The sequence below is a fragment of the Pseudophryne corroboree genome, chromosome 3 (assembly GCF_028390025.1).
Source record: "Pseudophryne corroboree isolate aPseCor3 chromosome 3, aPseCor3.hap2, whole genome shotgun sequence".
Taxonomy (NCBI): domain Eukaryota; kingdom Metazoa; phylum Chordata; class Amphibia; order Anura; family Myobatrachidae; genus Pseudophryne; species Pseudophryne corroboree.
The window spans coordinates 106,647,673-106,663,926 of NC_086446.1; the positions used below are offsets into that span (position 1 = coordinate 106,647,673).

Consider the following 16,254-nt stretch of genomic DNA (forward strand, 5'->3'; position numbering starts at 1 on the left):
TACACATGCGACCGTACAATTGCGAAAATACCCTCCCCCTGTAGGCGGCGACTATCTGATCGCAGGGCTGCAGAAATCACTGCCCAGCGACCAGGTCTGAATTACCCCCTCAGTGCATTATGATGGCAATACAGCTTGGATCACAGAGACTGGACATAGTGATGAGGTAAAAGGAGGAAGGGGGGGGGGGGGGGGGGGAGGGTTTAGGGGCCTGTTAATTGTTTTCCTATTTAATTTGAGCAGTTGGGATGTAGTTATGTGTCTCTCGACTGACGGTTACTGTACCGACCCCAGGATCCCGGCTGATTCAGAGCCTGACAGTGCATGCCGACTGACAGGGACTATTCCCACTCATGGGTGTCCACGGAATAGATCCTGTGGTGAGCGCAGCGATCCACCGAGCCCACAGCATGACGAGCACAGCGAGTCCGCAAGGGAACTCGTAGCGCTCGCCCCGCTGCCGGCATTCTGGCGGACGGCATGACGCTGTCGGGATAGTGACAGCCGGCATCCCGTCCCCCGGGATGTCATATGTATTCCCTTATAAGAACATGCCCATTCCGAGTAAGAAACACACAACACTCGGTCATTTCTTTGCATTACTTTTTCACCTGTTAAAATAATTTTACACAGCTCAATCCCCTCTGCAAATAAACATAGGAGACATTTTAATTAAAGAACATCTTTATAACTGTATACAATGATTTACAATGTGCCAAATAACAGCCAAGAGATCAGGACAGTTCTGCAGCACAACGGCAGCATGTTATACAGAAAAACATTTCTAGGAAAATAAAAACATCTGCGCATTTCTGACCAGAGAAATAATTGTAATGAGAAATTAGATCTTTAAGATGGTGTCACTGCAGTTTTCTTCACCAGACAGGTACAGAAATTACTAAATATAAAATTGTATTACAAACTGCTGGCCATGGGATAAATTGACTAAGATGGGAGTTCTATTTAAGATGGAATGTTGCCCATTGCAACCAATCAGATTCTACAATTCATTTATCTAGCACCTTCTAGAAGATAATACCTGGAATCTTTTTGGTTGCTATGGGCAACAAATAGAACTCCCATCTTAGTGAATTACCCCAATGTGGCATATCTTTCTCACAGAGGTCAATTTAGTTTCCCAATAAAAACGGCGGGTAAATAAAGGCATGTTCCAGACATCAGTACGAGGTGTGTCGGGATAACTGTGATTTTAGCAGAATATAAAAATAACATTTGTGAAAACTGGCGCAGAGCCAAAACCTGTTATTTAACCTAATACGTCTTTCTTACAAAATGAAAGCAAACAGTGAGTGCTAGGGGCAACGGTAGTAAATAATCCCCATCATGGTATCTCTGCCCTTTTCTATCTCAGTAACAATACATTTCTAACTATGGAGACAGAAGAGAAATATACGGACGAGAGTGGCACTTTACCACTGATCTGTAATCCCTGAGCGATGCAGTCGCCATTTTGTGTGGCTTGGACCTCTGTGCAGCTGTCGGTACTAGCCTCGCCTTCTCCTCAGATGGCATATGTGCACCACAGGCTGAAATAGGGTATAAAAAGCACAAGTCACTGAGTAATGTCTCATATAACAGTAACAATGCACACGTTACTGTCCAAAGGCGAGCAGTGACTGACCACAGGCTGAGGATGCACAAACCGTCACTTTCTTTTTAAAGGTTCTCAAACTGTGACTAAAATGGAGGCATTTCAAGTTCTATTTCGATTTACTATGCAGCAAACTGGAATGTTAGTGAGGCATTTATCAGCCATTTAACCCTCAGAGAGGCTGGATGCAGTGTCCTCAATTACGGCTACTGGCAGGAAATCTTGGTGCCTTATTGTTGGGATAAGGTCTAAAACGTTCACATATATTTATAAGGGATCTATTCATGAAGCAGTGAAAAGAGTGGAGAAAAGGACCAGTGGAGAAGTTGCCCATGACAACCAATCAGCTTTGAAGGAAACCTTTATCAAGAACATTCTATAAAATATAAGGGAGATGCTGATTGGTTGCTATGGGCAACTTCTCCACTGGTCTGTTTTGCCACTCTTTTCACTGCTTCATGAATAAACCAAATGTCATCAATATCTACTTGTATAAAGTCATCTTCGGTTTAATGACAATTTTAAGTAACACATTTAACTAGAGTTATATTTTAAACACAATTACAATAATTCATAACTCAGTCACCCTCTTCCTTTTATCGTTAGTTCCTTATTTTCCTCTCTCAGTGGGGCGGATTCCACTGTCTGTGATGGCCACAGGTTGCCTGCGTTCGGACGGTTCCCCCGGCAGCAGTAGTACGCAATGTTCTCTATTATAATTCCTAGCAATGGGGGTCATTCCGAGTTGTTCGCTCGCTAGCAGATTTTAGCAGCATTGCAAACGCTAGGCCGCCGCCCTCTGGGAGTTTATCTTAGCTTAGCAGAATTGCGAATAGAAATTTCTTAGCAGTTTCTGAGTAGCTCGAGACTTACTCCTACACTGCGATCAGCTCAGCCCGTTTCGTTCCTGGTTTGACGTCACAAACACGCCCTGCGTTCGGCCAGCCACTCCCCCGTTTCTCCAGACACTCCCGCGTTTTTCCCTGACACGCCTGCGTTTTTTAGCCAACGCCGGGAAAACACTGAGTTGCCGCCCAGAAACGCCCCTTTCCTGTCAATCATTTACCGAACACCAGTGCGACTGAAAAGCGCCGCAGATGCTACAGCAAAACAGCTAAATTTTTAGTAAAATAACTAAGCGCATGCGCTCTGCGTACCATGCGCATGCGCAGTTAGCGACTAATCGCAGTATAGCGAAAATCGGCAACGAGCGAACAACTCGGATTGACCCCCAATGTGCGAGAACTGAATTGTGAGTGAAAACAGTGCTAGTAATGGCTCCTACAGCAGTCCCAGGTGTATTCAATAGCGTACGGGAGCCTGTAACACATACTGTATACCCTCTATACATCCATCTTGTTACATATAATGGATAACATTTTAAAGCCAGATATTGTGCTTGGAATTCTGTTGGCCTGTATATTTTCATTATAGTAGAACGTCACTAATACCCGTTTCACACCGCCAATGCTGGATCCCACCCGGGAATTAGAAACGGTTCCTTCCTGGGTGGGATATAACATTGGACCCTAACAGCAGGCTTCCCAACCATAGCGACGGGGGGTGGAGCCAGCAGCGGGAGCGGCGCTGGGAGATGAACTCATCTCTGTGCCACCTCTCCCTATGCAGTGAACGGGTCCCGGGTCGCATCAACCCCGTTCACACTACCACTGACCCGGTATTCAACCCGGGAATAACACTGCTCTATTCCCGGGAATTCGACCATGGCCCCTTTCACACCGCACAGCAACCCCTGTTGACCTGGCAATATGCCGGGTCGATACTGGGTTATTAGGCCCAGATTTATCAAGCCTTGGAGAGCGATAAATTGCATGCTGATAAAGTATCAACCAATCAGCTCATTACTGTCATTTTTCAAACACTGCCTGTAACATGGCAGCTAGGAGCTGATTGGCTGGTCCTTTATCTGTGCAATTTATCACTCTCAAAGGCTTGATAAATCTGGGACTTTGTGTGGTGTGAAAGGGGTATAAGTGGGTGATTTGTAAGTGTACTGTGTATGCCTGCCACTTACAGCAGTATTCTGAGACGTGTGTATCTGACACATGTGGCCTTTTGTGTTTGGAGAATAGTGTTGTGTGTACAGGCACAAATTAAGCTTATTTTAGGTTTCCCAAACGCCAATCCACGTTTTAAGGATATCCATGCTTGAGCACAGGTGATGTAATTAGTACCTCAGTCAAATTAATTTAACCACCTGCACTCAAGCATGGATATCCTTACACATGGGGGTATATTTACTAAAGGTCGATTTTGTTTGCTTTTGTTCGATTTAAGATCAATCTTAAATCGATTTTAATCGATGTTGGGCTTCCAGGGATAAAACACACATTTACTAATATTTAAAAATGAATATAAAAAATCATCTGCTAGTAAATGTGTGTTTCAAGCCTGGAAGCCCAACATCAATTAAAATCAATTTAACATTGATCTAAAATTGAACAAAAACATAAAAAAAATCGACCTTTAGTAAATATACCCCCTGGACTGTAATGGCAGTGTTTGGGAAACTCTGGGTTATATGCTTCTATGAAATATGAGCCTTGGGCATAAGTATTCATTAGAGTTCAGATTACTTGGTACAGTTATCCAGTGTTAGTAATGTTTGTCAATCGGCAGGGACAGACTGGGGCCATGAAGCAGCCCTGGCAACGTTACTGTGCGCGAGTGTTGCACAACAAAGGGGTGTGGCCATGGCTCAGGGGTGCATGCCCCTGAAACGATCATGACACGCTTCCTCATGATCTGCCACTCCCCCGTTATCTCCCACAAACGCTCCCTGCCTGTCACTCACTGTGCCAATAAATCCTCACTGTGACCACCGTTGCAAAACCATTGCTGCACATGCACTCCACCGCGTCCAACATTGACACTGCACACATCCCTGAATCAGGCCCGCAGTACAATGGAACCACACTATTCATGGCACATCCTATTAGCGACAAGGCATCCTTTGATTTTGTTAGTAAATATTGTTCTAGTCTGGTCAAAGTGATTACATGATTGGTTGCTACAAGTATATTTTTGGTACATGGTACATTTGTTGACCTTAGCCTAGACTAGAACAAATACTAGTTGCTGCATCCTCTGTGTGGAGATGATGGATACCTGGAAAATAAGCTTTTTTGTTGCCCTGCCCATAGGAATAAGGTAGGCAAAGCCCACCAGGAATACACTGTGTGGATTTATTCTCAAGCTCTCACTTTCTGACTGCCCATACCTTACTGTACTGAAACCACTGTTGAGCTATAAGCTCCCTAAATGGGCACCCATAACAGATCACTGCTCATCTGTCAAGCTCTCACTTCCTGCCTGCCCATCCCTTACTGTACTTACTGCACTGCTGAGCTACAAGCTCCCTGTATGCGCACCTATAACACAGCACTCCTCACCCAACAAGCTCTCACTACCTGCCCATCCCTTACTGTACTTACAGCACTGCTGAGCTATAAGCTCTCTGTATGTTTACCTATAACACAGCTCCTCACCCACCAAGCTTTCACTACCTGCCCATCCCTTACTGTACTTACTGCACTGCTGAGCTACAAGCTCCCTGTATGTGCACCTATAACACAGCACTCCTCACCCACCAAGATCTCACAACCTGCCCATCCCTTACTGTACTTACAGCACTGCTGAGCTATAAGCTCCCTGTATGCGCACCTATAACACAGCACTCCTCACCCACCAAGCTCTCACTACCTATCCACCCCTTACTGTACTTACACCACTGCTGAGCTATAAGCTCCCTGTATGCGCACCTATAACACAGCACTCCTCACCCACCAAGCTCTCACTACCTGCCCATCCCTTACTGTACTTACACCACTGCTGAGCTATAAGCTCCCTGTATGCGAACCTATAACACAGCTCCTCACCCACCAAGCTCTCACTACCTGCCCATCCCTTACTGTAATTACAGCATTGCTGAGCTATAAGCTCCCTGTATGTGCACCTATAACACAGCTCCTCACCCACCAAGCTCTCACTACCTGCCCATCCCTTACTGTACTTACACAACTGCTGAGCTATAAGCTCCCTGTATGCGCACCTATAACACAGCTCTCCTCACCCACCAAGCTCTCACTACCTGCCCATCCCTTACTGTACTTACAGCACTGCTGAGCTATAAGCTCCCTGTATGCACACCTATAACACAGCACTCCTTACCCACCAAGCTCTCACTACCTGCCCATCCCTTACTGTACTTACAGCACTGCTTAGCTATAAGTTCCCTGTATGCGCACCTATAACACAGCACTCCTCACCCACCAAGCTCTCACTACCTGCCCATGCCTTACTGTACTTACAGCACTGCTGAGCTATAAGCTATGCGCACCTATAACACAGCTCCTCACCCACCAAGCTCTCACTACCTGCCCATCCCTTACTGTACTTACAGCACTGCTAAGCTACAAGCTCCCTGTATGCGCACCTATAACACAGAACTCCTCACCCACCAAGCTCTCACTACCTGCCCATCCCTTACTGTACTTACAGCACTGCTGAGCTATAAGCTCCCTGTATGCGCACCTATAACACAGCACTCGTCACCCACCAACCTCTCACTACCTGCCCATCCCTTACTGTACTTACAGCACTGCTGAGCTATAAGTTCCCTGTATGCGCACCTATAACACAGCACTCCTCACCCACCAAGCTCTCATTACCAGCCCATCCCTTACTGTACTTACACCACTGCTGAGCTATAAGCTATGCGCACCTATAACACAGCTCCTCACCCACCAAGCTCTCACTACCTGCCCATCCCTTACTGTAATTACAGCATTGCTGAGCTATAAGCTCCCTGTATGCGCACCTATAACACAGCACTCCTTACCCACCAAGCTCTCACTACCTGCCCATCCCTTACTGTACTTACACCACTGCTGAGCTATAAGCTATGCGCACCTATAACACAGCTCCTCACCCACCAAGCTCTCCTGCCCATCCCTTACTGTAATTACAGCATTGCTGAGCTATAAGCTCCCTGTATGCGCACCTATAACACAGCACTCCTCACCCACCAACCTCTCACTACCTGCCCATCCCTTACTGTACTTACAGCACTGCTGAGCTACAAGCTCCCTGTCTGCGCACCTATAACACAGCACTCCTCACCCACCAACCTCTCACTACCTGCCCATCCCTTACTGTACTTACAGCACTGCTAAGCTACAAGCTCCCTGTATGCGCACCTATAACACAGCACTCCTCACCCAACAAGCTCTCACTACCTGCCCATCCCTTACTGTACTTACACCACTGCTGAGCTATAAGCTCTCTGTATGCGCACCTATAACACAGCACTCCTCGCCCACCAACCTCTCACTACCTGCCCATCCCTTACTGTACTTACAGCACTGCTGAGCTATAAGCTCCCTGTATGTGTACCTATAACACAGCTCCTCACCCACCAAGCTTTCACTACCTGCCCATCCCTTACTGTACTTACTGCACTGCTGAGCTATAAGCTCCCTGTATGCGCACCTATAACACAGCACTCCTCACCCACCAACCTCTCACTACCTGCCCATCCCTTACTGTACTTACAGCACTGCTGAGCTATAAGTTCCCTGTATGCGCACCTATAACACAGCACTCCTCACTCACCATGCTCTCACTTCCTGCCTGCCCATCCCATACTGTACATAACTGCTGAGCTATAAGCTCCCTGTATGCGCACCCATAACACAGCACTCCTCACCCACCAAGCTCTCACTACCTGCCCATCCCTTACTGTAATTACAGCACTGCTGAGCTATAAGCTCCCTGTATGCGCACCTATAACACAGCATTCCTCACCCACCAAGCTCTCACTACCTGCCCATCCCTTACTGTACTTACACCACTGCTGAGCTATAAGCTATGCGTACCTATAACACAGCTCCTCACCCACCAAGCTCTCACTACCTGCCCATCCCTTACTGTAATTACAGCATTGCTGAGCTATAAGCTCCCTGTATGCGCACCTATAATACAACTCCTCACCCACCAAGCTCTCACTACCTGCCCATCCCTTACTGTACTTACAGCACTGCTGAGCTACAAGCTCCCTGTATGCGCACCTATAACACAGCACTCCTCACCCACCAAGCTCTCACTACCTGCCCATCCCTTACTGTACGTACAGCACTGCTGAGCTATAAGCTCCCTGTATGCGCACCTATAACACAGCAACCCTCACACAAAGCTCTCACTACCTGCCTATCCCTTACTGTACTTACACCACTGCTGAGCTATAAGCTCTCTGTATGCGTACCTATAACACAGCACTCCTCACCCACCAAGCTCTCACTACCTGCCCATCCCTTACTGTACTTACAGCACTGCTGAGCTACAAGCTCCCTGTATGCGCACCTATAACACAGCACTCCTCACCCACCAAGCTCTCAGTACCTGCCCATCCCTTACTGTACTTACAGCACTGCTGAGCTACAAGCTCCCTGTATGCGCACCTATAACACAGCACTCCTCACCCACCAAGCTCTCACTACCTGCCCATCCCTTACTGTACGTACAGCACTGCTGAGCTATAAGCTCCCTGTATGCGCACCTATAACACAGCACTCCTCACTCACCATGCTCTCACTACCTGCCCATCCCTTACTGTACTTACAGCACTGCTGAGCTATAAGTTCCCTGTATGCGCACCTATAACACAGCACTCCTCACTCACCATGCTCTCACTACCTGCCCTGCCCTTCCCTTACTGTACTTACTGCACTGCTGAGCTATAAGCTCCCTGTATACGCACCTATAACACAGCACCCCTCACCCACCAAGCTCTCACTACCTGCCCATCCCTTACTGTACTTACAGCACTGCTGAGCTATAAGCTCTCTGTATGCGCACCTATAACACAGCACTCCTCCCCCACCAAGCTCTCACTTCCTGCCCATCCCTTACTGTACTTACACCACTGCTGAGCTATAAGCTCCCTGTATGCTCACCTATAACACAGCACTCCTCACCCACCAAGCTCTCACTACCTGCCCATCCCTTACTGTACTTACAGCACTGCTGAGCTATAAGCTCTCTGTATGCGCACCTATAACACAGCACTCCTCACCCACCAAGCTCTCACTACCTGCCCATCCCTTACTGTACTTACAGCACTGCTGCGCTACAAGCTCCCTGTATGCGCACCTATAACACAGCACTCCTCACCCACCAAGCTCTCACTACCTGCCCATCCCTTACTGTACTTACTGCACTGCTGAGCTATAAGCTCCCTGTATGCGCACCTATAACACAGCACTCCTCACTCACCATGCTCTCACTACCTGCCCATCCCTTACTGTACTTACTGCACTGCTGAGCTATAAGCTCCCTGTATGCGCACCTATAACACAGCACTCCTCACTCACCATGCTCTCACTACCTGCCCATCCCTTACTGTACTTACTGCACTGCTGAGCTATAAGCTCCCTGTATGCGCACCTATAACACAGCACTCCTCACCCACCAACCTCTTACTACCTGCCTATCCCTTACTGTACTTACAGCACTGCTGAGCTATAAGCTCCCTGTATGCGCACCTATAACACAGCACTCCTCACCCACCAAGCTCTCACTACCTGCCCATCCCTTACTGTACGTACAGCACTGCTGAGCTATAAGCTCCCTGTATGCGCACCTATAACACAGCACCCCTCACACAAAGCTCTCACTACCTGCCTATCCCTTACTGTACTTACAGCACTGCTGAGCTATAAGCTCTCTGTATGCGTACCTATAACACAGCACTTCTCACCCACCAAGCTCTCACTACCTGCCCATCCCTTACTGTACTTACAGCACTGCTGAGCTACAAGCTCCCTGTATGCGCACCTATAACACAGCACTCCTCACCCACCAAGCTCTCAGTACCTGCACATCCCTTACTGTACTTACAGCACTGCTGAGCTATAAGCTCTCTGTATGCGCACCTATAACACAGCACTCCTCACCCACCAAGCTCTCACTACCTGCCCATCCCTTACTGTACTTACAGCACTGCTGCGCTATAAGCTCCCTGTATGCGCACCTATAACACAGCACTCCTCACCCACCAAGCTCTCACTACCTGCCCATCCCTTACTGTACTTACTGCACTGCTGAGCTATAAGTTCCCTGTATGCGCACCTATAACACAGCACTCCTCACCCACCAAGCTCTCATTACCTGCCCATCCCTTACTGTACTTACACCACTGCTGAGCTATAAGCTATGCGCACCTATAACACAGCTCCTCACCCACCAAGCTCTCACTACCTGCCCATCCCTTACTGTAATTACAGCATTGCTGAGCTATAAGCTCCCTGTATGCGCACCTATAACACAGCACTCCTCACCCACCAAGCTCTCACTACCTGCCCATCCCTTACTGTACTTACACCACTGCTGAGCTATAAGCTATGCGCACCTATAACACAGCTCCTCACCCACCAAGCTCTCCTGCCCATCCCTTACTGTAATTACAGCATTGCTAAGCTCTCTGTATGCGCACCTATAACACAGCACTCGTCACCCACCAACCTCTCACTACCTGCCTATCCCTTACTGTACTTACAGCACTGCTGAGCTATAAGCTCCCTGTATGCGCACCCATAACACAGCACTCCTCATCCACCAAGCTCTCACTACCTGCCCATCCCTTACTGTACTTACTGCACTGCTGAGCTATAAGCTCCCTGTATGCGCACCTATAACACAGCACTCCTCACTCACCATGCTCTCACTACCTGCCCATCCCTTACTGTACTTACTGCACTGCTGAGCTATAAGCTCCCTGTATGCGCACCTATAACACAGCACTCCTCACCCACCAAGCTCTCACTACCTGCCCATCCCCTACTGTACTTACAGCACTGCTGAGCTATAAGCTCCCTGTATGCGCACCTATAACACAGCACTCCTCACTCACCATGCTCTCACTACCTGCCCATCCCTTACTGTACTTACTGCACTGCTGAGCTATAAGATCCCTGTATGCGCACCTATAACACAGCACTCCTCACTCACCATGCTCTCACTACCTGCCCATCCCTTACTGTACTTACTGCACTGCTGAGCTATAAGCTCTCTGTATGCGCACCTATAACACAGCACTCCTCACTCACCATGCTCTCACTACCTGCCCATCCCTTACTGTACTTACTGCACTGCTGAGCTATAAGCTCCCTGTATGCGCACCTATAACACAGCACTCCTCACTCACCATGCTCTCACTACCTGCCCATCCCTTACTGTACTTACTGCACTGCTGAGCTATAAGCTCCCTGTATGCGCACCTATAACACAGCACTCCTCACTCACCATGCTCTCACTACCTGCCCATCCCTTACTGTACTTACTGCACTGCTGAGCTATAAGCTCCCTGTATGCGCACCTATAACACAGCACTCCTCACCCACCAAGCTCTCACTACCTGCCCATCCCCTACTGTACTTACAGCACTGCTGAGCTATAAGCTCCCTGTATGCGCACCTATAACACAGCACTCCTCACTCACCATGCTCTCACTACCTGCCCATCCCTTACTGTACTTACTGCACTGCTGAGCTATAAGCTCCCTGTATGCGCACCTATAACACAGCACTCGTCACCCACCAACCTCTCACTACCTGCCTATCCCTTACTGTACTTACAGCACTGCTGAGCTATAAGCTCCCTGTATGCGCACCCATAACACAGCACTCCTCATCCACCAAGCACTCACTTGTACTGGTATTGGGGATCTGCACTGGCGGCCAACAGTATGTCTTTTATGTTTTCTGGCGGTGCTAGTCCCAAATCTTGTGCCCTCTGCCATCGCTGCAATCGGGTGATACCTGGGGGCAAAGCAAAGAGTTTAAACAGGGAACATATCCTATTAATTAGTTTTAAACTGAAACATTAAATAATTTTCACATAAAGAGAGAGAGATGTTTCAAGCCTTGGAGATAAAGCGGAGAAGTTGTCCAAAGTGACCTACCAGCTTCTAACTGTCACTTAACTAGCACGGTCTTTGGAATAACAGAAGCTGATTGGTTACTTTGGGCAGCTTCTTCACTGAATCGCGCTACAAGGCTGGATACATCTCCCCCATTCTGATGTAAAACTCTTACTTGTTAAATAGAATAGTCTATCAGAGATAAAAAAATAAGAATTTACTTACCGATAATTCTATTTCTCGGAGTCCGTAGTGGATGCTGGGGTTCCTGAAAGGACCATGGGGAATAGCGGCTCCGCAGGAGACAGGGCACAAAAAGTAAAGCTTTAGGATCAGGTGGTGTGCACTGGCTCCTCCCCCCATGACCCTCCTCCAAGCCTCAGTTAGGTACTGTGCCCGGACGAGCGTACACAATAAGGAAGGATTTATGAATCCCGGGTAAGACTCATACCAGCCACACCAATCACACTGTACAACCTGTGATCTGAACCCAGTTAACAGTATGATAACAGCGGAGCCTCTGAAAAGATGGCTCACAACAATAATAACCCGATTTTTGTAACTAGGGCCCTCATTCCGAGTTGTTCGCTCGGTATTTTTCATCGCATCGCAGTGAAAATCCGCTTAGTACGCATGCGCAATGTTCGCACTGCGACTGCGCCAAGTAACTTTACTATGAAGAAAGTAATTTTACTCACGGCTTTTTCTTCGCTCCGGCGATCGTAATGTGATTGACAGGAAATGGGTGTTACTGGGCGGAAACACGGCGTTTCAGGGGCGTGTGGCTGAAAACGCTACCGTTTCCGGAAAAAACGCAGGAGTGGCCGGGGAAACGGTGGGAGTGCCTGGGCGAACGCTGGGTGTGTTTGTGACGTCAACCAGGAACGACAAGCACTGAAATGATCGCACAGGCAGAGTAAGTCTGGAGCTACTCAGAAACTGCTAAGTAGTTAGTAATCGCAATATTGCGAATACATCGGTCGCAATTTTAAGAAGCTAAGATTCACTCCCAGTAGGCGGCGGCTTAGCGTGTGTAACTCTGCTAAATTCGCCTTGCGACCGATCAACTCGGAATGAGGGCCTATGTACAAGTAATGCAGATAATCCGCACTTGGGATGGGCGCCCAGCATCCACTACGGACTCCGAGAAATAGAATTATCGGTAAGTAAATTCTTATTTTCTCTATCGTCCTAGTGGATGCTGGGGTTCCTGAAAGGACCATGGGGATTATACCAAAGCTCCCAAACGGGCGGGAGAGTGCGGATGACTCTGCAGCACCGAAAGAAAGAACTCCAGGTCCTCCTTAGCCAGGGTATCAAATTTGTAGGATTTTACAAACGTGTTTGCCCCTGACTAAATAGCCGCTCGGCAAAGTTGTAAAGCCGAGACCCCTCGGGCAGCCGCCCAAGATGAGCCCACCTTCCTTGTGGAATGGGCATTTACATATTTTGGCTGTGGCAGGCCTGCCACAGAATGTGCAAGCTGAATTGTATTACACATCCAACTAGCAAAAGTCTGCTTAAAAGCAAGAGCACCCAGTTTGTTGGGTGCATACAGGATAACAGCAAGTCAGTTTACCTGACTCCAGCCGTCCTGGAACCTATATTTTCAGGGCCCTGACCACATCTAGCAACTTGGAGTCCTCCAAGTCCCTAGTAGGCGCAAGACACCACAATAAACTGGTTCAGGTGAAACACTGACACCACCTTAGGGAGAGAACTGGGGACGAGTCCGCAGCTCTGCCCTGTCCGAATGGACAAACAGATATGGGCTTTTTTGAGAAAAAAACCACCAATGTGACACTCGCCTGGTCCAGGCCAGGTCCAAGAGCATGTTCACTTTTCATGTGAGATGCTTCAAATCCACAGATTTGACTGGTTTTAAACCAATGTGTTTTGAGGAATCCCAGAACTACGTTGAGATCCCACAGTGCCACTGGAGGCACAAAAAGGGGGTTGTATATGCAATACTCCCTTGACAAACTTCTGGACTTCAGGAACTGAAGCCAATTCTTTCTGGAAGAAAAATCGACAGGGCCGAAATTTGAACCTTAATGGACCCCAATTTGAGGCCCATAGACACTCCTGTTTGCAAGAAATGCAGGAATCGACCGAGTTGAAATTTCTTCGTGGGGCCTTCCTGGCCTCACACCACGCAACATCTTTTCGCCACATGTGGTGATAATGTTGTGCGGTCACCTCCTTTCTGGCTTTGACCAGGGTAGGAATGACCTCTTCCTGAATGCCTTTTCCCTTAGGATCCGGCGTTCCACCGCCATGCCGTCAAACGCAGCTGCGGTAAGTCGTGGAACAGACATGGTACTTGCTGAAACAAGTCCCTTCTTAGCGGCAGAGGCCATAAGTCCTCTGTGAGCATCTCTTGAAGTTCCGGGTACCAAGTCCTTCTTGGCCAATCCGGAGCCATGAGTATAGTTCTTACTCCTCTACGTCTTATAATTCTCAGTACCTTAGGTATGAAAAGCAGAGGATGGAACACATACACCGACTGGTACACCCACGGTGTTACCAGAACGTCCACAGCTATTGCCTGAGGGTCTCTTAACCTGGCGCAATACCTGTCCCGTTTTTTGTTCAGACGGGACGCCATCATGTCCACCTTTGGTAATTCCCAACGGTTTACAATTATGTGGAAAACTTCCCCATGAAGTTCCCACTCTGCCGGGTGGAGGTCGTGCCTACTGAGGAAGTCTGCTTCCCAGTTTCCATTCCCGGAATGAAACACTGCTGACAGTGCTATCACATGATTTTCCGCCCAGCGAAAAGTCCTTGCAGTTTTTGCCACTGCCCTCCTGCTTCTTGTGCCGCCCTGTCTATTTACGTGGGCGACTGCCGTGATGTTTTATCCCACTGGATCAATACCGGCTGACCTTGAAGCAGAGGTCTTGCTAAGCTTAGAGCATTATAAATTTACCCTTAGCTATAATTATGTGGAGAAAAATCTCCAGACTTGATCACACTCCCTGGAAATTTTTTCCTTGTGTGACTGCTCCCCAGCCTCTCGGGCTGGCCTCCGTGGTCACCAACATCCAAAACTGAATGCCGAATCTGCGGCCCTCTAGAAGATGAGCACTCTGTAACCACCACAGGAGAGACACCCTTGTCCTTGGATATAGGGTTATCCGCTGATGCATCTGAAGATGCGATCCGGACCATTTGTCCAGCAGATCCCACTGAAAAGTTCTTGCATGAAATCTGCCGACTGGAATTGCTTCGAAGGAAGTCACCATTTTTTTTACCATGGCCCTTGTGCAATGATGCACTGATTTTAGGAGGTTCCTGACTAGCTCGGATAACTCCCTGGCTTTCTCTTCCGGGAGAAACACCTTTTTCTGGACTGTGTCCAGAATCATCCCTAAGCACAGGAGACTTGTTGTCGGGATCAGCTGCGATTTTGGAATATTTAGAATCCACCCCTGCTGTTGTAACAGTATCCGAGATAGTGCTACTCCGACCTCCAACTGTTCCCTGGACTTTGCCCTTATCAGGAGATCGTCCAAGTAAGGGATAATTAAGACGCCTTTTCTTCGAAGAAGAACCATCATTTCGGCCATTACCTTGGTAAAGACCCGGGGTGCCGTAGACAATCCAAACGGCAGCGTCTGAAACTGATAGTGACAGTTCTGTACCACGAACCTGAGGTACCCTTAGTGAGAAGGGCAAATTTGGGACATGGAGGTAAGCATCCCTGATGTCTCGGGACACCAGACAGTCCCCTTCTTCCCGGTTCGTTATCACTGCTCTGAGTGACTCCATCTTGATTTGAACCTTTGTAAGTGTTCAAATTTTTTTAGATTTAGAATAGGTCTCACCTAGCCTTCTGGCTTCAGTACCACAATATAGTGTGGAATAATACCCCTTTTCTTGTTGTAGGAGGGGTAATTTAATTATCACCTGCTGGGAATACAGCTCGTGAATTTTTTTCCATACTGCCTCCTTGTCGGAGGGAGACCTTGGTAAAGCAGACTTCAGGAGCCTGCGCAGGGGAAACGTCTCGACATTCCAAACTGTACCCCTGGGATACTACTTGTAGGATCCAGGGGTCCTGTACGGTCTCAGCGTCATGCTGAGAGCTTGTCAGAAGCGGTGGAACGCTTCTGTTCCTGGGAATGGGCTGCCTGCTGCAGTCTTCTTCCCTTTCCTCTATCCCTGGGCAGATATGACTCTTATAGGGACGAAAGGACTGAAGCTGAAAAGACGGTGTCTTTTTCTGCAGAGATGTGACTTAGGGTAAAAACGGTGGATTTTCCAGCAGTTGCCGTGGCCACCAGGTCCGATGGACCGACCCCAAATAACTCCTCTTCCTTTATACGGCAATACACCTTTGTGCCGTTTGGAATCTGCATCACCTGACCACTGTCGTGTCCATAAACATCTTCTGGCAGATATGGACATCGCACTTACTCTTGATGCCAGAGTGCAAATATCCCTCTGTGCATCTCGCATATATAGAAATACATCCTTTAAATGCTCTATAGTCAATAAAATACTGTCCCTGTCAAGGGTATCAATATTTTTAGTCAGGGAATCCGACCAAGCCACCCCAGCTCTGCACATCCAGGCTGAGGCGATCGCTGGTCGCAGTATAACACCAGTATGTGTGTATATACTTTTTATGATATTTTTCCAGCCTCCTGTCAGCTGGCTCCTTGAGGACGGCCCTATCTATAGACGGTACCGCCACTTG

The 16,254-nt window shown here is 48.1% G+C and overlaps 1 protein-coding gene across 1 annotated transcript in view; it reads right to left on the reverse strand.

The window, feature by feature from the left end:
• Positions 1-666: 666 nt before the first annotated feature.
• POLD4 (DNA polymerase delta 4, accessory subunit) overlaps positions 667-16,254 on the reverse strand; it is a 32,538-nt gene continuing 16,950 nt past the window's right edge. The window contains exons 3-4 of the mRNA XM_063958384.1: positions 11,337-11,448; positions 667-1,547 (exon numbers count right to left, since the gene is read on the reverse strand). Coding sequence (XP_063814454.1) covers positions 1,523-1,547; positions 11,337-11,448 — 137 coding nt within the window. The 3' untranslated portion in view covers positions 667-1,522. The remainder of the gene's footprint in view (positions 1,548-11,336; positions 11,449-16,254) is intronic.